At 39.9% G+C, this 24,346-nt stretch overlaps 1 protein-coding gene across 1 annotated transcript; it reads right to left on the bottom strand.

Moving 5' to 3' along the window:
- On the bottom strand, positions 1-24,107 carry LOC119719592 (NLR family CARD domain-containing protein 4-like). The gene is made up of 4 exons (XM_038189070.1): positions 24,029-24,107; positions 6,132-6,256; positions 4,468-4,587; positions 1-3,494 (listed from the first exon to the last, which is right to left on the bottom strand). The coding sequence occupies exons 2-4, from the start codon at positions 6,220-6,222 to the stop codon at positions 1,111-1,113; spliced, it is 2,595 nt and encodes an 864-aa protein (XP_038044998.1). The 5' UTR covers positions 6,223-6,256; positions 24,029-24,107; the 3' UTR covers positions 1-1,110.
- Between the last annotated feature and the right edge of the window lie 239 nt (positions 24,108-24,346).

The following is a 24,346-nucleotide window of genomic DNA, read 5'->3' as shown; positions in this document are numbered from 1 at the left end:
TTCATTTTTTGATCCGTTATACAAGCACAATTAAGCCACTTGGCCAATGAGTCTCCAAAAATATACTTTATTAACAAAATATACATGTTTTCCATCTTGGAATAATTACATACGATAACTTCTCATTGTTTAAACGTGATACATCAATACAACTGTTGTCAGGTCAACAAGTCTCAACTTGGAAATGGACCAAACCAACCATACAGCCTCCGAAATCAACAAATACCATATATCCACTGGGTTTTCGAATTAGTGATGTTTTCATGCACACACGTAAAGATTTGAGGTCTACAGTCATTTTGTTTGCCACTTCAAAAAGTTTCCAGATGTGGAATCTCCACTTATTCACAAAATGGAGATTCACAAAATGGTAAACCAGGGATCTTATTTGCATCAACTAACGTTTTCAAAAAAAAATTTTAAGTCCGAGAATAGACAGCTTGGAACTGTAGATTTGTGCAAGATTTGCCCCGTCCATTCTTAGCACGAATCTACAGTTCCTTGTCCATTCTCCTTGACCCAATCAGCAAATCATAGACACTCTCATATGTCATGGGTCAGATTCGACCCAAATCCAGCTCAAATTTGACCTGACATTTTTCCGGGTCAAAATCACGCTTCTCTTGAGTCACCTTTCAAGCCATTTGACCAAAAAAATTTATTTTGACCCAGATTTTGGTCCAATCTGTCCCGGATGCAGGGTTATATCTAAACCTGGGCTTTAAGAGTGTCAGTTTGACTTTGATGACAAACTACGGTGTCATGTGACCCTACTGACCATCTGAATCCAGAATGTGTTATGATGTTTTTGTTTAAATTGCAAGCAGACATCCTGGAATAACACATTTTTAATTATCTGTTTTTGGAATTTGCACAGGTCCCTGATTTTATAGTATTGTTTTTTCAATGGTGAACAGCTAATTGTCTTACATGCAGGATGAACCTACTGATGATCTATTGTGAGAATGGTCCTGCTTAGGATTGAAACATTAGACCCTCTAATTTTGTTGATTTTCTTGTAAATTTCATTTCCTTTTATTGAGAATGTTATCATTTTGATATTGTTATGCCTAGTACATGTAATTCAAAAGTGAGCTTGGCAAGGGAGAATTACAATGCAACCCTAAGTGATGGGAAGAAGGACTGTAACTTATCCCATCCATACAATGCCCCGTTGCCAACAAGATTCAAGTCAGTCAGTCTGGGCATGTTACCTACAGCCGAGGCAATGTGTGGAATGTCTGACCTTGTCAAATTGCAACTGCACAGGTTCAGCTCATTTAAGTGCATCATTTTGGGTAATTCCTTGGCCCACACTGCAGCACATCCACCCAATGTCTCGTTGATACCAAGATCCAAGTCAGTCAGTTTGGGCATGTCACCTACAGCCGAGGCAATGTGTGGAATGTCTGACTGTGTCAAATCGCACCAGCTCAGGTCCAGCTTATTTAAGTGCATCATTTTGGGCAATTCCTTGGCCCACAAGTCATTGGATTCGCTCAATGTCATGTTGGCAGGAAGGTTCAAGGCAGTCAGTTTGGGCATGTCATGTACAGCCGAGGCAATGTGTTCAATGTCTGTGCTCTGAAGTTGGCACCACCTTACTCTAAGTTTCTCAAGGCTTGTCAAGTGTTTGATATGAGGGGCCCATTCTACAGCTCTACCTCCCAATGTCATGCAACGCTGTATGACAAGACTGGTCAAGAGATAGTTGCATTTCAGTGATGACAGGATTTTCTCAAGCTCACCCTTCACTAAAGGACAACCCCAGAGCATCAGATGACTGAGGTTTTCCATGTAACCCACGGCAAAGGCTAAACCACTGACTGAAGACACCTGAGAAGAAACCCTAATGGTTTCAATGCGTGACAGTTGTGGTGCCTGGACTTCTGACCTACAGATGATTTCAAGAAGGTATATGAGAATGCGGAAATCAGTATTGTTATTCACCTTGATATCTGATGGGATGAGTGAGTAGCTGGTGAGACACCGTGGGACCTTTTTGGATTGGCTTTCAAAAAAACATTGTCTACTGATAGCTTGTGTAACAGCTTTTTGGTACATGCACCCGGGCTTATTTTGCTCCTTGAATTTACGTTCAAGCAAGGTTACAATGTCTAACATACACTTTTCATTGTCACCACAACAAAAACGCAAAAGGAAATCATTTGAAACAATACCCTCAATTGTCTGACATAGTTGCCTTAAATTGTTTTGAAATTCTCCAAATGGAACAAATTTGTAAACTGTACGCTTTACAAATCCTGGGTTTGACATATGTACACTTTGCAAGTATTTACTAGCACAGTATTCCTGAATAGTCTTGTGCATGAATTGTATGTTGTTGTGGCATTTGAGGTTTTTGATAACTCTCTGCTGGGTTAGGATGCCCGCTTTCAGTGCCAGGTCCAGCGCATTTGGTTCAAACTCATCTTTTTGAAATGAGAAATTCTGGTCGGCACTTACGAAACCACTCAGTGCAGTTTTTCCTATAGCAATCACTGTTTTTGATGCATCTTCGGAGCTATATCCTTTTCTTGTGAACATGTATTCAACTGCCTCAGTGAAGAGGCGTGAAGTTGTTTCGGGGAGTTGTTTTTTCTCCCTCCACAACAAACACATGAGAAGGAGAAGCATTGGATTCGTGGAGAAATCGAGCAGTGTGTTGGATTTTTCAATGTTTTGGATCAGTGCACTGCCACTATCAGGATCTTCGTAATAGAATTTCTGAATGTATTCATTAACATCTTCCTTGGTAAACCCCAGAACCTCTACGTGTGTGCAAGGATTTTGGACAAGTGATTTTGACATCAGTGTCTCAAGATGAGAGGGGCGGGTTGAGACAAAAATGCAACACTTCCTGTATTCTGTTCTATTGAGCGCTTTTAGGATAGAGCCGAATGAGGCTGCATCAAGTGTTTTGGTCCTCATTTCATCAAAACCATCCAAAAGTATCAACACCTTATTTGAGTTGTCCTGAATATATTGATCAAGTTCATCTTTGGCTACTCCTGACTTTACGCCTAAAAGTTGATCAAAAATGGAATCAACAAGATCAGATTCTTGGAACAGGGCATACATCTTTAAAAGAAAGACAAGCTTGAATCTTTTCAGGATTTCACATGCCTCATCGGCCCAGTCATATGCAATCTTGTCAAAAATGGTTGACTTCCCGACACCACCAATGCCAAATACAATAGCACGATTGAACTCAGTCTCAGGCCAATCTTTCAATACTTTCTCATACTCTGTGGAATATACAGTTTTGTCACAGAATTCTTCTTCTAAAGTACCTTTCTTTGTTCTAACCCGCAATTTAGTGTAAATGCCAACAATAGGTCTTTGATCATCGGGAGCCCCAGGGTTCAACTGAACATAGCTACCCGTTGTCTTGTAACATGTCCTCAAAATGTCCCTGGTCTTGTTACCGACGTCTTGGTTGAGATCCCCCACTCTCGGTACTTGGTCTGGTTCCTGATTCTGCGGATGTACTCCTGTTGAGGTCAAACAAGCAACAAGTACATGTTATAGTAAGCAGGAGGTCATAGGTTCGAGTCCCACCAAAGTGATTTTTTCTCATGAACACTCGAGACAACACTCAGTATAGTGGAATCCAGTGATCAGAATCAGCTTTTACTGCGGTGGTGTCACGCTCACGCGCATGCTGCTCGCGTTCTTAAAGACGAGGCGCGCGCATTTTGGTATTCCTGTTGGTGGAAGGAGCCCGAAGTGTGGGTATACATACCTGAGCGCAACTCGCGCGAGCCTTTTTCGACACTGCAGTAAATGGCTGCCCCCAGATTTGTCTATACAGTGTTTATACAATACATGTATGTCGGTGGAGGGCAAAACCCTATATTGAATGTACATGTATTATTTCAGTTTAACATTGTTTCTGAAATGATTGAATAGTCTTCCTCTACTGAGGCAAACATATAAAAGAAATGGTGACTTGAGATTTACAGTTCGTTAGTAAGGCAGTGTAAAAAATAAATTTGCCCCCCCCCAAAAAAAATAATCAAATGAATATTTTGGCTTTTGTACCATCTGTTCGACACAAACTTGTCAGATGTTGTTTAATAGTATTTACACATTGTTTTTTTTTACACTGACAACAATAAATTCAGACAAAAAACTGGTAACTGCATTTGGAGGCCTCCAAAACTTGATTCCATTTTTCCCCCCCACTTTTTTTTCTTCCCAATGTGACACACACAATACGGGGTGCCATTTGGTGTGGGTATATAAAGAACACATTACAAGACTCCTAATGTCGTCACCATATCTTATTACAAACTGGTTTATATCGTAGCAACAAAAAATGTAGACTCTTTCGTGGAATTGGCAATCCGTCTTTTGTGTCCATGTTTGTGTAGTCTATCATCTCCATCCCCCTCCCCTACAAAATATACAATAATATCTGATAATATAGATATCAAGTAGTGTAACAAACAAGATCATATTTACCTGCTCCATCTGACGACAAGTTGTAAGTGACAGTAACTTCACCTGAACCAGTAATGATAGGATTGTTTCTACCGCTGACTGTGCCCATGTTTCCGATGGCTCCAGTTTGTTTTGGGGAATCTAAAATCAGAAGAATTCAAACATCCTTTAAAGGATACCGACAAAATGATTCATGTACTTTAGTACATCTCCAGTTGTCCGTTTTTGGAAGGTAGAGACTTCTCTACACATGTAGATCATTTGTCAGGCCAAACAAAAAAATGGTGTGTTTACGGTAACGGCCTGAAAAAAATCCAGGTAGGTAGGTAGGGAAATAATTTTATTTTGTATTTTTTTTTTTCATTTCAGTTCTGCATGCCCATGTGTGTTTTTTCGCAAAAAAAAATGTATAAAAAAATTATTCAATTATTCAAGCATTCAAGATATTCAATCGATACACTTCATTCCAAATTATAAATTTGTACCGTCCCAGGGTTCTCCCCAGGATTTTTGCAACCTGTGGGGAAGTTCTGCTGCGATTCAACAACCTGCGAAGCCATGGCCTGGGGTTTTGAACTTTGGAAGCTCTCTGGTGCACTTTAGAGCAAATCTGGGGGTCTTTAACTTAAGATTTCTCCTTAAAATTCAGAGGAGATCCTGTAGGCCCCTAATATTTTTGTAATTAAAGAAAAAATCAAAATTGTTAACTTAAAAAAAATCAACATTTCATAACCTGTGTTTAGCTTCCTGAACTAGAAAAGTATGGATTACATTTACAAGTAAGTTTCAAATTAAGAAATTAAGGTGAAGAAAAAAACACTTTTGCTTCCGATTACATGCCTTTCAAAATAGCGTCGGTAGGTCGGAAAATTTATTTCACCACTTTTTTTGGGGGGGGGATGCTGATTATGGAGAATCATGATAGTATTAGTATAGAGCAAGGAATCATGTTTATTTTGTGCCTGGCCAGCAAAATTGATTAAAACTTGCCTCACCTAATTAAAAACAATTTGAGGTGGGTGATTCGGCGTAAACACACCATTTTTTTGTTTGGCCTCATATTTGCATTTGTTTCTTTTGAAGCAACAACAGTCCTCAAAATCTAAAGATGGGTGCTCAACAACTAACCTGCTGAACTTTCAGCTCAGTGAATGCTGTTTATTCCGAGAAAATCATTTTTCAGGATCTCGATTTCAAATCAAAGTTGCAGAACCTTGTTTTGAATTGATTGCAGCCGATTGCAACGACGCTATGTCACGCACTGACCAAACAAATAATAGCAACCACGCACGCATGTGCATCGTGTCAATGCTCACGCGCACCCATTCACAGATTCACCCAATTACAAACCAACTACTAATGGAAATTTCCAAAAATTGTTCAATGCACAATCTTTGGTAATGACTTCTTTTAATGTCTTCTTTGTCCAATTACTATCTTTAAACCAAAGTAAGCTTTCAAAAATAATTTGGTCAGTTACTTTTTGGATAGCTGCAAATGATCTACTCTACCTTTAAAGAAGATACATGTATATAGAGAAATCTGATTGTCCAAAGTTGAAACCTGCAACTTCAAAAAAATCTTGGGGAGTGTGTGAATGTGTGAGTTGAGTGGAGAGGGGGAGTTAATGCCCCTCCCTCCCTCATTGACCCCATGCAAATGGTCTAGCTACTAAATGTACTCACCTGTTGCAGCTGAGGGGGTGGGTACCTGTGCCTCCTGTTGCATCGTGGTAGGGACAGCAGTCTGGCAGGCTGCTTCAGATTGAGCAGCCATGGTACTTTGGATCACCCAGCCACAAATGGAAGACCTGTTTGCCAATGATAAATGAAAAGCTGTAACACACTGGTCTTCATTCCAGCTTCAATCTCATTCTTTAGCATGAAAACTTGTACCTACAATGCCATTTATGTTTGGAATAAAGACTAGAAATTCCACGCGGAAGTGATCTTTAGAGCTACATGAATCACAAGCTCAAATGTGGTATGAAATTAAAGGAAACAACAAGACCTTTTATTTTAATGGTGTGCCAGTGAGTTGGAATTGGAAAGTTAGAAACTGCACCAGAATAATTCACAGTTGACTATCAGTCAGTGCAGCTATTTGTAACCTGAGATCACTGTATATGGTTCACTCTTCATCCGGGATCAGTTCGCTTTGCCTTTGTGACATCCGTGGCATGTTGATTTGTTTTTTGTTCAACATGATTTATTGCACACACATCCGTGTTTCAGTCTCGGTACCATGTGGTACCACGGATACAAGAAAGTCATAGCCGAAAGTTCAACAGGTTACCAAACTACTAGCCTTTCCAATGGTCCAAGGGACTTGCTATTTGTAACATGAGATCACTGTATATGCTTCACTCTTCATCCGGGATCAGTTCGCTTTGCCTTTGTGACATCCGTGGCATGTTGATTTGTTTTTGTTCAACATTTTATTGCACGCACATCCGCCGCTTTTCAGTCTCGGTACCGTGTGGTACCATCGATACAAGAAGTTCACTAGCTGAAAGTTCAACAGGTTACCAAACCACTAGACTTTCCAATGGTTCATAGGACTTGCTATTTGTAACCTGAGATCACTGTATATATGGTTCACTCTTAATTTTGCTTAATTTTGTATGCTTGTAATAAATCAAGGAACCATAATTTGAAAACAAAAACAGATTCTCACTTAGAAAATTGAGTAAATATACACCAACTTTTGTTTCACGAAACTCGAACAATTCATCGAAATAAGAGTGTCGTAAGATTATTATACAACATTTTTAAGCCGAATCGCTTAGAAATTAAACAATAAGTGATAATTTAGCCTGAATGTGCTCATTAAATGTGCTCTGAACACTCAACGATACTTTCCTCACTTTTAATGTAACTTATCCAGCAAAAAAAAGTTTTACAGAAATTAGGGTGCGAAACCTTAGATCACTTTTTTTGCTATGTGTAACTAGGTTTTACCTTTCATGTGCATGCGCGCTAACTTAATGGCCACCGTGAACACACGTTGGCACACCCAGACTTGTTTCACATACCTAGTGTGGACTTTCCTTTCTTTTCGTGTAGTTAAGGAACACCAGTGGAAAAACTCATTTTTCTCAAACTGTGAAAACTCTTACAACCCAATTTTTTTTCAATGATTCCCTTTAGTGTTTCTCTTCATTCTGCTACAGATAAACCTAACCCAAAAATGCCTCTAAACCTGTTTTCCAGAAATGGGGAAACACTGTGTGGACGTGGGCAAGTCCACACTTCGTCGCTGCTACCTACATTATGTGGACGTCTTTTGTTCGGAAGTCCACACTGCGTATGTAAGACAAGCTCACCATCACATGTTGCTTTCCTAGCCTGTCAAACTCAGGCCAGTATTGCATGTTAATTCATACTGGCTATACACCCAACAAATCTTATCCTTATTCAGTACAACGCGAAGATGTATCTACCTACCGCTGATGCATTCTAGATTTAGTCGGGCTTGCTTTAATGCAGTCCTTATCAGCTATCACTTCAATTTTTTTTTCTTAAAAGCTCATAATTCTAAATTTATTTCAAAAGTGTTAAACCCTAAGATTAATATTGTCCTTCTGTTTAACTTTTACTTTTCACCTTTTGACCACCATCACTTTCTATCATGTGACCCTTCCTTCCGGTTAAAACCGGAAGTACCTTAGTTTTTAAAATTGGCAGAAAATACGAACTTGCTTTCAAACATGTGAGTGTCTGCCTAGGCTGTACTTCAGAAATATATTACAGGTGACGTCATCAAATGTCAGAGCGTCCTCTAGCAGCAGGTTAAAAAACATCAAAAACGCATTTTCACTTGATGTCTGTGGCGAAGTTTGCGGTATTCACTTCAAAATTAATGTACATGATGACCTTAAAGCAGACAAGACATATGCGCGAAAAAAAATGATTACGTCATCAGATCGGAAGTTACAATAAAAAGACCTTCAAAAATCAACCGTGATAGATATAATCCAGATTGGGCTATAGCACAGTTGAAATAGCTCTTGAAATTTCTGGTAATAACATCACAATGACGTCATCAAGTATCATATTGCAAGCAATCAAAGATTTCTAGATTTAATCTTTGAAAATCAATATAAAATCAAATGCTACAGATTTGATTTTGTTTCTTATGGCAATCGATACAATATTGCAGGGTCTTCATTTTTGGTATTAAGTGCAAAATCACTTTATCCTTCCTTCCGGCCCAAACCGGAAGTGCCTTATAATTTGAAATTGGCAGAAGATGCGAACTTGCTTTCAACGATGTGAGTGTCTGCCTAGGCAGTACTGTACAAAAAATTTACAGGTGACGTTATCAAATGTTAGAGCGCCCTCTGGCGGCATGTTGAAAAAGTCAAACATGGATTTAAACATGCATATTTTGAGTTGATGTGTGTGGCATGACGTGAACACTCGTCCTAAGACCAACCCGACCAACCATATAGGCAACTCCGGTTGGAACACACCATTTTGGAGAGCCTAGCTGCCCTAAGAGATTAAGATATTTATAAGCACTTATCTTATAATTGATTCCTAATAGGAGTGAAGGTCACTCTGCCTGAGAGATTTCAAGCATAATATTTGGTTGCTAAATTTAATCTGTCGGCCAACAAAAGTATTATATTAATGATGTACCTGAAATGTTAACTTGTTTTATATGTTGAAATGTGAAAATCCGTGAATAAATGGCTGAGAACGATCTGTTACTGTTATGCTAGCATAAAACCACATTTCATTAGAGAGTATAGTTCCAGAAAGCTGTGTGGCTAACAGGTGGTATTTCATTTAACCCCAAGTCATTATCTCTCTGGGACTGTGGAGCAGGGAGTGGAGTTTGGTTTACATAAGGGCTCCCCAGGGGCTACCAACAGAGGTCCAAAATGGTGTGTGAAACTAGCAAAATAGGTTTAAAGGACTTTTTATTGTAACTTCCGGTCTGATGACCTACTCTTTTTTTTTTCACGTACAGCCGTTGTCTGCATTAAAGTTATCATGAACATTAATTTTGAAGCGAATACCGCAAACTTCGCCACAGACATCAAGTGAAAATGAGTTTTTGATGTTTTTTAACCTGCCGCTAGAGGGCGCTCCAACTCTTCATGGCGTCACCCATTATTTTTTTGGAAAGGTCAATCCAGTCAGACCCCAATATCGTTGAAAGCAAGTTCATATCTTTTTCCACTTTCAAATTATTAGGCACTTCCGGTTTCGACCGAAGGAAGGGTCACGGATTTTACGCGCACAAGATTCATGTCGATTCCCGCAAAATTCAAGTTCCGGTCTCTCGAGGTTGATTTTATATTGAATTTCAAAGAATAAATTTATTATTTTTTGAAGTGACGTCATGTGACCCATGATGATGTCATGTTGACGTTATTGCAAAAAAGAACATCTTCAGTGGGTTGTGCATTCATGAATTGACAAATGAAGTTCTTATATGTTTCCATTTTTCCAAACACAACCAATCAAAGTGATCTTACTCAGCTGATAGTAGAGTCAATTATCAGTTCAGTTTGTGGCCTCAAACTACCACAGTTCTCCCAAAATGAAGTCTTTCCGATCAATGACAGCCGTCACGCGTCATGTTGCTTTTCACTTACGTGTTCGTTACTTGGTTACTGAAAGAACGCCCTCCATCGGCACTTGCAACGAATGTAAACAAACGTTCATTCATAAATGTTTCTGTCCGGAACAAACGTTTCAAGACGTATACGGCGTCGTCAACTTCACATTTCAAGGGGGCTGCATGACATCTAAAAGTTCACTTATTGGCACGAAACATGAGGAAGTTTTAGACCTATTTCTAATCTGCCATTTAACCAACAAAAAGAGATTAAATCCCTCAGGGTTGATTTTCCAGGAATGTTCAAAGGAAAAAAGGTCTTTTCCTTTTAAATTCCGGTCTGATGACGTAATCATTTTTTTTGTGCATACAGGTCTTGTCTGCATTAAGGTCATCATGTATATTCATTTTGAGGCAATTACCACAAAATTCGCCATAGACATCCACTTAAAAATTTGTTTTGGACATTTTTTTAACCTGCCGCTACAGGGAGCTCGAACTGTTCTTGGCGTCACCGATCACGTTTTTTTTAAATGTCAACCATCCAAACACTAACATCATTAAAAGCAAGTTCATATCTTTTTCCCTTTTAAAATTATTAGGCACTTCCGGTTTGGACCGGAAGAAAGAATCAGGTGATTTTGCACGCACAAGATAAATTGAAAGTCATGTCTAATCATGTCGATTCCCGCAAAATTCAAGTTGCGGTCTCTGACGGTTGATTTTATATTGAATTTCAAAGATTAAATTGATTAGTTTTTGAAGTGACGACACGTGACCCGTTCTGACGTCATAATGACGTAATTGCAAAAAAGCACATCTTCCGTGGGTTGTGCATTCATGTATTGACAATTGAAGCTCACATATGTTTTCATTTTGACAAACTGTTTCGGAGAAGAATTTGCAAATTTTTGCATAGGAGAATAGTCAACAAACACAAAAATACACTAGAGGTTGTAGGAACAACCACACGGTGTTGGGCCATTGTTGATGTTGACCTTAATTGTTGATGTTAATGTTGATGTTGATGTTGAGGGTTGAAAGTTGAAAAATAGCGCGTGTAGTAATTATACAGAGGATAGTTAAAAAGAGTCAGGTGAGGATCTGCATGCGCATATGCTGCTGTACTGTAAACTGATCAAGTATATAGACCAGGAGCCAGGGGGGGGGGGGTCAGCCTAGCTGGAAAGTTAACCAATTTTCATGTATGCAGCAATGATCCACATGCATACCAATGTAGGGAAATGGACGTCTGCCGGGCACACTGTGGTGGGTATGGTCAGGAGGGCCATGAGAAAGGGGCCACAAAATTGAGCTAGATCAGCTGGTGAGTTAACCCAATGAAACCTACTGGAAAATGTTGGGCCTAGTCCCAGGTATCATGAATGGCCACTGCCAGACATTTTCAGTGGTGGAAGGTGCCCGCCAGACATGAAAAACCTGTTTAGGAGGGGGCGTGGCCATAACCCCCTCCCATTCCTTTTCGCCGATAAAGTAGCAACGCATCGATATAGAAAAATGTAAAACCAGTTTCTATATGTGCCCTGACTCTTGTAGAATACAAAAATATAACTTACGAGTAATTTAAGATCTGACTAATTAACTTAAGAGCGGCGCGAATAGCTTGGAGGGGGCGGGGCTACCACCCCTCCAAGCATATTTTCGCTTATATCATTGCAACGCATTCTATTAATTCTGTCAAATTTTCCTGGCATGTTTGCCGATGCCTGTTGGCTATTGTGTATCCATTTTTAACAAAATAAAGCACACTGTTCTCATCAGATGTCTATTTCCCGAAACAAATAGGCTATTGACCAGGTTAGCAGTACATGTACATTAGATTACACGTGCTGGAGTCAGAGCTTATAGAAAAGGATACAGATAGTAAACACTTAAAAACTTACAAGAACAGGTTTTTTGCACCTTTTCCCCTGTTCAATTATGCTTTAAAATACATTTGGGCACAAGGTAAAACATTCTCACGTTATAACACTTGTTATTTTACCCTTTTGTGGGCGTGACCTAAATATGTAAATCAGGGTGTGATTAAGAGCACTCTGATTCAAACAAGGTCAATTTGTAATTTTGCTGACAAATGACAGTGGTACTGGTATGTATATAAAGAAACACGTGCCATTGGGGGACACACGGGCATGTAGGGATGGATGGAGAAACATATGAGAGAGATAAAGAGTAAGGAGGGGGAGATACATAGGGTAGGCCTATTATGCTTGGGTAAGAATGGAGGAGAGGGGGTTGGGAAGGAGGGGGCACAGGAGGAAAACAATACCCAATTTTTAAGTCTCCTATGATCCCACTTCTTGCCACTCTCTTTATCCCCCAGCCTGATATCTCTCTCAACCCCCGCCCATTTCGTTTATCCTCGCCCAAACAAATTTCTTTTGTCCGTTGCCGGTCATTTCTTCTTTATATGATGTTCACCTGTGGATCTCTCCTCAAATCCAATAATCCCTCTTTTGTGTGCTGGCCCTATACATTTTTCTTGTAAATGCCATTTTGAGTTTTAATAATATCGTATTTATAAACGCTGTGTACTCACACGAATTTAATACACCTGCCACTTTAATACGTCCCTTCTTCCTTTCTGTTCTCTTCGGTTCTGATAGAAATATTTAACTAAATACATGTAGCGTTTTCCTCGTCAAGTCGAATTTCTATAAACTGACTTGTTGGGTACCATTGCCCCTAATTTCTCCTTTGCTCCCGGTGCGTTCAAATGCACCTTTCCGTAGTGATGGGAAAAACACTTGTTGCTAGGATGTATTTGTAGGGACAGAAAATTTGGAGGACAGCAGGAAGTCGACATATCTCATTCCTAAAATTTGCATAAAAAATTAAAAAGAAACTTCCCCATAATGTGGTGACATCCCGCCCAAAGTGTGTATTTACGTGCAATCGTCGAAATCGCCCCTCTTCTGTTATTACCTTTACTTTTTAGGAAGACATCCCATTTGTTTTGTATTTGTTGAACCCAATAATGTTCAACGTCCCCTATTGAATGCAGAAACAAACACGGTTTGTCTAATTGGAATCTGATGTACGGTACCAGCAGGCAGGGACGGTGGAATGCTTTCCAAACTGGGGGAGGGGGGGGGGGACACCAAAAAGGGGCAACTGCTCAGAAAATGGGGCACCTTCAGTCGGTGTGAAAGTGAGAGCTCTTCGGCCTCCACAATGTCCGATCTGAAACTCCTTTTTTTTTCGCAGGAAAATGTGGTCCCCCAATAAGTGAGTCCACAAAATCTCGGCACGTTGGGTTCAGGGCCCGCTTAAGGGCCCGGAATAAAATGGATTCTAGATGCTCTGTTCTGTGATGAGATCTGAGGCAATTTCTGACCACTTGTAACCAATTTGTTTTTAGGAAAAGATGGTGGTGTACATAGTGGCTGCCTTTTTGTGACATCACTAAAAATACAATTGGGTTCGTTATTGTATTTTATTATCACTAAAAGTACAATTGGGTTCGTTATGATTGTGGGGAAGGCATGGGCCCATTGCCCCTCATCCTCTTGGATCCGCCCTTGGACATTCGGCACACGGCACATTATACGTCCTCCGCCCCCGCCAGTAACCTCTGTGGGTCCCCCCATGAATTTGACTATAGTTATGTAGAGAGACCAATTTTTTTGGGTGGAGGGGCACTTTTGATGGCCTGGAAAAAATCTGGATGGGGGGGGGGGGGGGGGGGCAAGTGTTTTCCCCCCGTTCCGTGGCCCCTGCCAGCAGGGACTGCACCAAAACTATTGAAGCGATGGAATTTGCATAGGAGTGATGTAAATCAAATTTGAGGTTTTGCCCTTCATTAACGTTTTTATTTACATTATAAACACTGTACATGTACATGTACATGTAGGCCCACACAGGCCCCAGAGTATAATATCTATAATATCACAGTTATTTACCAAAATACGTGCCTATTTCAAAACATAACTCCAGTTTATTTTGTTGACTTATATAAAATGATTAAAAATGAAAGTAACAATGCACAATAATCATTATTTAATAATGCTGACTCTGTGTTTGGCCAGCAAAATCATACATTTTCCTTGTTTCATTCAGAATGCAATTATTCACACCCTGATTTAAATATTTAGGCCACGCCCACAAAAGAGTGAAAATAATATGTATTTCCATGTATGAATATATTAACTAGTGTCAAAGTGTCTGCCAAAGCATACAAAAACAAGGGAAATGGACCGCAAAAAAACAGGTTTTGTAAGTTTTCATTTTCTGTACCCTTTTTAAACTATAAGCTCCGACCCCGGCACACATGTACTGTTCATATTGAACATAACCTCCTTCTTTTGGCAATGACATCTGATGAGAACAGTGTGCTTTATTATGACATATGGATACACAATAGCCAAAAGGCATCGGCAAACATGCCAGGAAAATTTGACGGAATTAATAGAATGCGTTGCAATGATATAAGCGAAAATATGCTTGGAGGGGTGGTAGCCCCGCCCCCTCCAAGCTATTCGCGCCGCTCTTTAGTTAATTAGTCAGATCTTAAATTACTCGTAAGTTATATTTTTGTATTCTACAAGAGTCAGGGCACATATAGAAACTGGTTTTACATTTTTCTATATCGATGCGTTGCTACTTTATCGGCGAAAAGGAATGGGAGGGGGTTATGGCCACGCCCCCTCCTATACAGGTTTTTCATGTCTGGCGGGCACCTTCCACCACTGAAAATGTCTGGCAGTGGCCATTCATGATACCTGGGACTAGGCCCAACATTTTCCAGTAGGTTTCATTGGGTTAACTCACCAGCTGATCTAGCTCAATTTTGTGGCCCCTTTCTCATGGCCCTCCTGACCATACCCACCACAGTGTGCCCGGCAGACGTCCATTTCCTTACATTGGTATGCATGTGGAACATTGCTGCATACATGAAAATTGGTTAACTTTCCAGCTAGGCTGACCCCCCCCCCCCCCCCCTGGCTCCCGCTCTAATACAGAAACCCATTAAATAGCTAAAAGTAAAGGTCGTACACCATTGGCGCAATACAAAATATTGCTTGCTATATCCTTTTACCCTAATGCGCATGTTTTTGGACAAAAAAAAGCGCCCAATTTAAAAAAGCGCCCAATTGGGCGGTTTTGCCAGCCCAATTTGTGAGTATCATATGACGTCATCAGAAGTCAACAATGTGCTTGCGTTAAGAAGTTTTCATGTAAACGTGTACAAAACACTGGTAAACACTTAAGATACATTGGTTCATCAAACAGCCGTTACATGAAGCTCAATAGTTAACATACAACAGTCGTAAAACCAGACACTCAGAAAGCAAGCACTGGGAATTCCCTTTTGTACGGAATCATAGCACACTGGTTTTCAGGAATTTCCCTTTGTACGCAATCATCCCCAGCAGTACACACAATGTACGTGGCATTAAATGCGCGTTTCAAGACGTAGGTGCGTTCAACTTCAAATTTCAAGGGGGCTGCAGGGCATCTCCAAGTTTACTTATTGAAACGAAACTTTGAGAAGTTTTAGACCTATTATTAAAGTGCCATTTAAAGCACAAAACTTGATTATATCTCTGACGGTTGATTTTTCAGCAATTTTCAAAGGAAAAGAGGTCTTTTCATTGTAACTTCCGGTCTGATGACGTAATCATTTTTTTTTTTACGCACAGGTGTTGCCTGTATTAAGGTCATTATTTATATGAATTTTTTGGCGATTACCGCATATTTCGCAACAGACATCAACTGAAAATGTTTTTGACATTTTTTTAACCGGCCGCTAGAGGGCGCTCAAACAATTCATGACGTCACCGATCTTTTTTTTTGAAAGGTCAATCCAGGCAGACTCTAACATCGTTAAAAGCAAGTTCATATCTTTTCCCACTTTTAAATTATTTGGCACTTCCGGTTTCGACCGGAAGGAAGGGTCACGTAATTTGACGCACACAAGATAAAATGAAGATCATATATTATCATGTCGATTCCCGCAAAATTCAAGTTCCGGTCTCTCACTGTTGATTTTATATTGAATTTCAAAGAATAAATTTATTATTTTTTGAAGTGACGTCACGTGACCCATGATGACGTCATGATGACGTAATTGCAAAAAAGCACATCTTCAGTTGGTTGTGCATTCATGTATTGACAATTAAGTTCATATATGTTTTCATGTTAACAAACAGTTCTGGAGAAGAAATGTGTCTTGAAGAATAAAAAGAACTAGAGTTTGAGGACAAACACACGGTGTTGGGCTAGAGGTTTGGCTTTTTCACATTGTTGATTGTTGATTGATGTTGATTGTTGTTCTTGATTGTTAATGTTGATTGTTGATGTTGATGTTGATTGTTGATGTTGCTGTTGATTGTTGATGTTGATGTTGATTGTTGATGTCGCTTTTGATTGTTGATGTTGATGTTGATTGTTGATATTGATTGTTGATGTTAATGTTGATTGTTGATTGTTGATGTTGATGTTGAGGGTTGAAAAGTAGCGCTTGGAGTAATTATACAGAGGATAGTTAAAAAGAGTCAGGTGAGGATCTGCACGCGCGTATGCTGCTGTACTGTAAACTTATCTAGTACAATTGTTACAAAAACCCATTAAATAGCTCATATCTCTAAAGATATTGCTCGCCATACCCTCTTTACCCCAATGCGCATGTTTTTAGAAAAAGCGCCCAATTTAAAAAAGCGCCCAATTGGGCGCTTTTGCCAGCCCAATTTTTGAGTATATATGAAGTTCCCTTTTACGCAATCGCAGCACACTGTTTTTCAGGATTTTCCCTTTGTACGCAATTATCCCCATTTGCTGTACACACAATGTACGTGGCATTAAATGAGCGTTTCAATGCGTAGGCGTGTTCAACTTCAAACTTCAAGGGGGCTGCAGGGCATCTTCTAGTAAATTTATTGTAACGAAACCTTGGGAAGTTTTAAACCAATTATTAAAGTGCCATTTGAAGCACAAAACTGGATTATATCTCTGACGGTTGATTTTTTAGCAATTTTCAAAGGAAAAAAGATCTTTTCATGGTAACTTCCGGTCTGATGACGTAATTATTTTTTTTTCGCGCACAGGTCTTTTCTGCATTAAGGTCATTATGTATATTAATTTTGAAGCAATTACCGCAAATTTTGCCACAGACATCAACTGAAAATGCGTTTTGGACATTTTTTAACCTGCCGCTAGAGGGCGCTCGACACACTTGATGGTGTCACCGATCATTTTTTTTCGAAAGATCAACCCACCCACAGGCTAACATCGTTGAAAGCAAGTTCATATCTTTTTCCACTTTTGAATTATTAGGCACTTCGGGTTTCGACCGGAAGGAAGGGTCATGTGATTTTACGCTCACAAGAGTAATTGAAGAGCATATAATTATCATGTCGATTCCCGCAAAATTCAAGTTCCGGTCTCTCACGGTCTCAAAGATTAAATGTATTATTTTTTGAAGTGACGTCACGTGACCCATGATGACGTCATAATGACGTAATTGCAAAAAAGCACATCTTCAGTGGGTTGTGCATTCATGTATTGACAATTGAAGTTCATATGTGTTTTCATTTTGACAAACGGTTCTGGAAACGAATGTGTCTTGGAGAAATTTAAAAAAAAAATTTAAAAAAATAGTAAATTCTTACAATAACAATAGGTGTTGGGCTCAGGCCCAACACCTAACTAGAGTTTGTGGGAACAAACACACGGTGTTGGGCCATTGTTGTTGTTGACGTTGATTGTTGATTGTTGATGTTGATGTTAATTGTTGATGTTGAGGGTTAAAAAATAGCGCGTGTAGTACGATGAACTCTCAAACTATTTAACAGTCAAACATGAAACAACATCAGAACAATCCAACGATTATAACTACAGCGATAAGCAAATTATTTGCAAATATTTAAGCGACGAAGAAGCAACCAGTGCAAAACCAAAATGGCACTTCTTACACAACTAATCAAAGTGATCTTACTCAACTGATCGTAGAGACATTTACCAGTTCAGTTTGTGGCCTCAAACTACTACAGTTCTCCCAAAATAAAGTGATTTCAATCATTAATTCTCTACAAAATAACAGCCGTCATGTCGCTTTTCACTTCGTGTCCATTACTTGGTTACTGAGAGAGCGCCCTCCATCGGCATTTGCAAGGAATGTAAACAAAAGTTCATTCATAATTTTTTCTGTCCGGAACAAACGTTTCAAGACGAAGGCGTTGTCAACTTCACATTTCAAGGGGGCTGCAGGAAATCTCAAAGTTCACTTATTGCCACGAAACATGAGGAAGTTTTAGACCTATTTCTAATCTGCCATTTAACCGACAAGTCGAGATTAAATCCCTCAGGGTTGATTTTCCAGGAATTTTCAAAGGAAACGAGGTCTTTTCCTTCTAACTTCCGGTCTGATGGCGTAATCAAATTTTTTTTCGCGCACAGGTCTTGTCTGCATTAAGGTTATCATGTATATTCATTTTGAGGCGATTACCACAAATTTCGCCCAAGACATCCACTGAAAATGCGTTTTGGACTTTTTAAACCTGCCGCTAGAGGGCGCTCGAACTGTTCATGGCGTCACCGATCCCTTTTTTTAAAATGTCAACCATCCAGACACTAACATCGTTGAAAGCAAGTTCATATCTTTTTCCACTTTCAAATTACTAGGCACTTCCGGTTTGGACCAAAAGGAAGGGTCACGTGATTTCGCAAGCACAAGATAAATTGAAGGTCATGTCTTATCATGTCGATTCCCGCAAAATTCAAGTCGCGGTCTCTGACAGTTGATTTTATATTGAATTTCAAAGATTAAATTGATTAGTTTTTGAAGTGACGTCATGTGACCCGTTCTGACGTCATAATGACATAATTGCAAAAAAGCACGTCTTCAGTTGGTTGTGCATTCATGTATTGACAATTGAAGTTCATATATGTTTTCATTTTGACAAACTGTTCCGGAGAAGAATTTGCATATTTTTACATAGGAGAATAGTCAACAAACACAAAAATACACTAGAGGTTGTAGGAACAACCACACGGTGTTGGGCCATTGTTGATGTTGACGTTGATTGTTGATATTGATGTTGATGTTAAAGTTGATTGTTCATTGTTGATGTTGATGGTTGAGGGTTGAGGGTTGAGGTTTGAAAAAAAGTGCGTGTAGTAATAATACAGAGGTTAGTTAAAAAGAGTCAGTTGAGGATCTGCGCGCACGTGTGCTGCTGTACTGAAGTCAAATATGTGCTTGCGTTAAGAAGTTGTCTTATAACCGTGTACAAAACACAGGTAAACGCTTAAAGTACATTGGTTCATCAGTCGTAATACCAGAGACTGGGGAACTGGGGGAAACCCCTTTCGTACGCAATCATCCCCAATTTGCTTTACACACGCCATACAGTACAATGTACATGTACATGTACATGTACATGTACATGGCATGCAATGAACGTTTCAAGGCGTAGCCGTTGTCAACTTCAAATTTCAAGGGGGCTGCAGGGCATCTTGTAATTAATTTATTGTAACAAAACCTTGGGAAGTTTTAGACCTATTATTAAAGTGTCATTTAAAGCACAAAACTTGATTATATCACCGACTGTTGATTTTTTAGCAATTTTCATAGAAAAAGGATCTTTTAATTGTAACTTCCTGTCTGATGATATAATCATTTTTTTTCGCATACAGGTGTTGCCTGTATTAGGGTCATCATTTATATGAACTTTGAAGCGATTACCCATATTTTGCCACAGACATCAACTGAAAATGCGTTTTGGACATTTTTTAACCTGCCGCTAGAGGGCGCTCCAACACTTCATGACGTCATCGATCATTTTTTTTGAAAGGTCAATCCAGGTAGACACTAGCATCGTTAAAAGCAAGTTCATATCTTTTTCCACTTTCAAATTATTAGGCACTTCTGGTTTCGACCGGAAGGAAGGGTCACATGATTTTACGCACACAAGATAAAATGAAGACCATAAATTTTCATGTCGATTCCCACAAAATTCAAGTTCCGGTCTCTCTCGGTTGATTTTATATTGAATTTCAAAGATTAAATTTATTATTTTTTGAAGTGACTTCACGTGACCCATGATGACGTCATAATGACGTAATTGCAAAAAAGCACATGTTCAGTGGGTTGTGCATTCATGTATTGACAATTGAAGTTCATATGTTTTCATTTTAACAGACAGTTCTGGAGAAGAATATGCTGAGGAGAACATTAATAATAGTAAATTCATACAATAACAATAGGTGTTGGGCTGAGGACCTAATTATGTGGCTACAGCTAGTCACCATTATGCGTATAATCGATCATGCGCAAACGCACAAGGTTTCTGCCAAAGCTAGCCGTAGCCAATTCAACGTAGTAGTCAGATTATGTACGTCAGCGCAGCCGGTGCAAGGGTCGCCAGAACGATGGAACATTAACGGCGGTTATTCTTGGGGGATTTGGATTTCGTTAGGTAACAACTGCAAGTGCATTTTTATATTGGTCTCTTGTTGGTCTCGGCCCAGACAGGGCTCTGGAGTGCTCTGAAATGTGCAAAACTAAATCAGGCCCACTTTACTCACAGTTTAGCCAGCAAATTTCTCCAAAAATTCCACTGGGGCAAAGAAAATGGAGCTGGCGCCCCAGTTAGTGGGACTAGGCCACATTAGTTTAAGTTACGAAGTGGCTTTCGTTACAGCAGCCGTTGTTTAGCGCCCTCTACGATACTTTTTTGATATGCACGCAGGTATAAAATTATTTGTTTCCCCACGTTTTAGCGAGCAGTGCAACAGCTCAGTCGATAGGCCTAGAGGGTAGGATGTTGCACCGCGAGGTTGCGGGTTTGCATCTTAGTTTTGCACTCGAATGTTTTGCACTCGAGGCTTTGGAGGATAGCCATAGCCACTGCGTTTAATTTATGGACCGGGCTACGTAGAAGTAGGATCGCGTACATAGTTTTGAAGGGTCTACGGAAAAATTCGGCTACCCGATCACCACTTTTTTCAATTAATTTTCTAGCGCCAAAAGTTACATCTTTTATGGTTATTCCCTCCACTTTCCCTCCTCTACTCTCACCCGCTCCTTTCCTTAAATTCTATTTATCAATCAGTCACTTACTTCATCGAGATTCGAACCTCGGACGCTTGCTTGATACACGAGACTCTTAACCGCTAGGCCGCGCACGATCGCTGTTGCAATGATTAATCTTTGGACGTATTTGAAGTATCCATTGAAATAAACTAAATATTCATAAGAAAATAAATATTCATAATGACGTATTGCACTATCATTGGCCGGCTCATGCGACGTCATGGTTATCGATGTCATGCGTATAACGTACCGCTGTTCCAGACACTTCAATCAGTTTTGACCGGCTGCTTCAACTCAGATCTGCACTACATGTGCATGCAAAATTAGCTCTACTGAGTGGAGCGTTGAATTACGGGTACAAACGCTCCACCGATTTGCCATACTTTGGTGACACCGTCACAGTAGCATAGTCACAAACCCACGCGAGGACAGAAAGACCCCCAAAAACCGGTAAAGAGAATACACATGAGAGAGACAGTTACCCTGGATTGATCTACACATTCATGATATTCCATCAGACCCCTTATATTGTTCCCAAACAGCGAAAATTTTAGGGAAAAAACAGCAAAATAGTCGATCGAAGAAAAACAAGTCGCGCTTTATCAACGACTGTTTCGAGTAATGATACGTGCTCCGATCCGCGCCGTACGACAGTAAGGGCTTTGAACACACCCTTACCCAAGGAGCACGTATCATTACACAAAACAGTCGTTTTTATGTACAACTTTAATATTCGCTATAAAAGATAATTTTATTTATGCATTATTTTATATTATTCTAATACTTCATTCGATTTTATGTTATTACCTTCAGCAAAGTGTTAGTTCGAGGTAAGTCGAAATACCTCATAGTGTCTTCCTTTTCTACCATCGGGTGTTACAGGTGAGCAAAACAATAGTTTGTTATTCTTGACCCGCTTGTTTGAAAGTTAACTTTACAATCCTCGCGTGCCTCCCATACCTTTCATTGCTGATGCACATCTGGACTAATTATCGACATCAAACAGTCGTCTGGTGTAGTACATAAAACATGCAAAAATAATGGTGGCGGTGGAAGCGCACCCGACCATTGCTTGGCGCTGGTAAACAATGCGTGCTACTTAATGCAAAGTACCTGCATTGACCTGTGACATGTGTTTACACTCGACAGTCATTTTGAGTGTGCTTCAGTGCGAGTTGACAAACACAGACCTCCAAAAAATAGCTGGAAAAACGTGAGTTGTCATGATTTTCATATCCATCTTTTCATCATTTGGTGCATTAAAGGTCTATTCTTCATACTGTATTAGTTATACTTCAGTATTTAATATATTATAAATCTTTTCTTATATGAAAAAAATATTGCCAGTTTTGCTATTGTATGTTTCCTAGCGTTATGCATAAAACATAACGCTAGGATCATCCTAGCCCCATAAATGTGGCCTATTTACTGGACTGCCTCCGTAAACATATATAGGCCACACATCCACATGTACAAAAATCGTGTCGAAGGAGCCAAATTTTGATTTTCACATTTAGGCTTAGTTTGTAGGTTTTTTTTGCTTTAGAAGCATACTCACCCTCTTTATAGGCTAATCAGAAAGTGCTGCCTTTTTCAGATGTATATTTTTCGTGAAATTTCCAGATTCATTTTTACACGTTTGCGTATCCAAATTTCAACATGAAATTTCACAAAAATTAGACATCTGAAAAAGGCAGCACTTTCTGATTAGCCTATAAAGAGGGTGAGTATGCTTCTAAAGCAAAAAAAACCTACAAACTAAGCCTAAATGTGAAAATCAAAATTTGGCTCCGTCGACACGATTTTTGTACATGTGGATGTGTGGCCTATGTTTACGGAGGCAGTCCAGTAAATAGGCCACATTTGGGGCTAGGATCATCCTAGCTATGTAGCATCTAGACCCGTGAACGTGGCGTTGTATACAACGCCACGTTCTTGTTTCATTTCGAACCTGGCGAAATCGATCCGACAGACATAATTCCGTATGGGTGTTGAGTACTCACCTAGAAATCTAAATTTGCCCGTCCGATTGTTTCGGCTGTGTAATTTCGACGAAATTTGCCCATCAGTAAAGACCCATACGAACGTGTAGAAATTAGATTTTAACCTGACCCTGACAAATAACCCCGGACGCGTCTGAGTCGCTTGGTCAGATTGACGGCTGTTTCATGTCGCAACCCCGAAAAAAAAAACCCCGCAGACGATTGGCTGCTCGGCTCATCTCGTGTACAGTACGTGTGTGCACACACACGCGGGCGCACGTGCGACCGCGTGCGGTGCGGTGAGAGAGGAAAGGACTTGAAACTTGTCTAAAACGATGTCTGTTTTAGCTGCGACAGTAAACAGCCGTCAATCATACGAAAATAAAACGCAATGCGCGTGCGTCAGTTGGGAGAAAATGGCAGCTAGCAGTAGCGGACGGACTTCATGAACCGGGGCCAGAATTTTCCTCAATTTTCGTCAAATGCAAGTTTTGACGTACAAATAGAATTCAAGACAGCTTCATATGTGAGTACTTATTACATAGGCAAAATAACGTCCAGTGTGTGTAACGGAGGGAGTCAGAGGGACACGTTCGCCAGGTTCGAAATGACATAAGAACGTGGCGTAGTTTACAAGCCACGTTCACGGGTCTATGTAGCATCATGCTCCCCCTCCCCCAATTCCCCCCCTCCCCCAATCCCCCCCCCCCCCCCCAACCACCACCACCACAATGGACATGTGTACATGTATCATTTTTTGTTTGCTGGCTATGCTGCTGGCATGATTGCTGCAGGCGCTGCGTGCACTCGACTCCCCCTGTTCTGTTGATTATCAACATTAACTAAAGTAAACAACATTGGTATTCTTACTTTTTATAAAAGAATCGGTAGAAAGGTCGATAATTCGTCAGTTCAGTCGGACCGTACTAAAATCTGATTTTCATTCAATGATTATTCTTTAAGATATACTTACGGGAATGTCCGAAAGAGCAGTTTCCTACCTCCAAAGTCCCATCAAGTTCAGGGTACTTCATGCATATATTATTGAGCACATGTCATGTATGTATTTTTGTTTTCACCATTGGCGCAAGAGGGCGCTGTTAATAAAAAAAACTGAGCGAAGGGCAGCAAACGTCACATAATGCTCAGCTAGGCTGTTAGCTGTCAAAAATAGCAGACAGCAGTTTAAAAGTTTTTGAAGGTTCAATTTTTTAGCTTTTTGGTTTTCTGTTACCAGAGATACAGGTCATGTTTTTCTGTAATGGCTGGGCAGACCAAAAGCGGACATCCG

The sequence above is a fragment of the Patiria miniata genome, unplaced genomic scaffold (genome assembly GCF_015706575.1).
Source record: "Patiria miniata isolate m_02_andy unplaced genomic scaffold, ASM1570657v1 HiC_scaffold_8, whole genome shotgun sequence".
In the NCBI taxonomy this organism is placed as follows: Eukaryota; Metazoa; Echinodermata; class Asteroidea; order Valvatida; family Asterinidae; genus Patiria; species Patiria miniata.
Note: the sequence above shows the minus strand (reverse complement) of the source record. Positions and strands in the feature narration are given on the sequence as shown.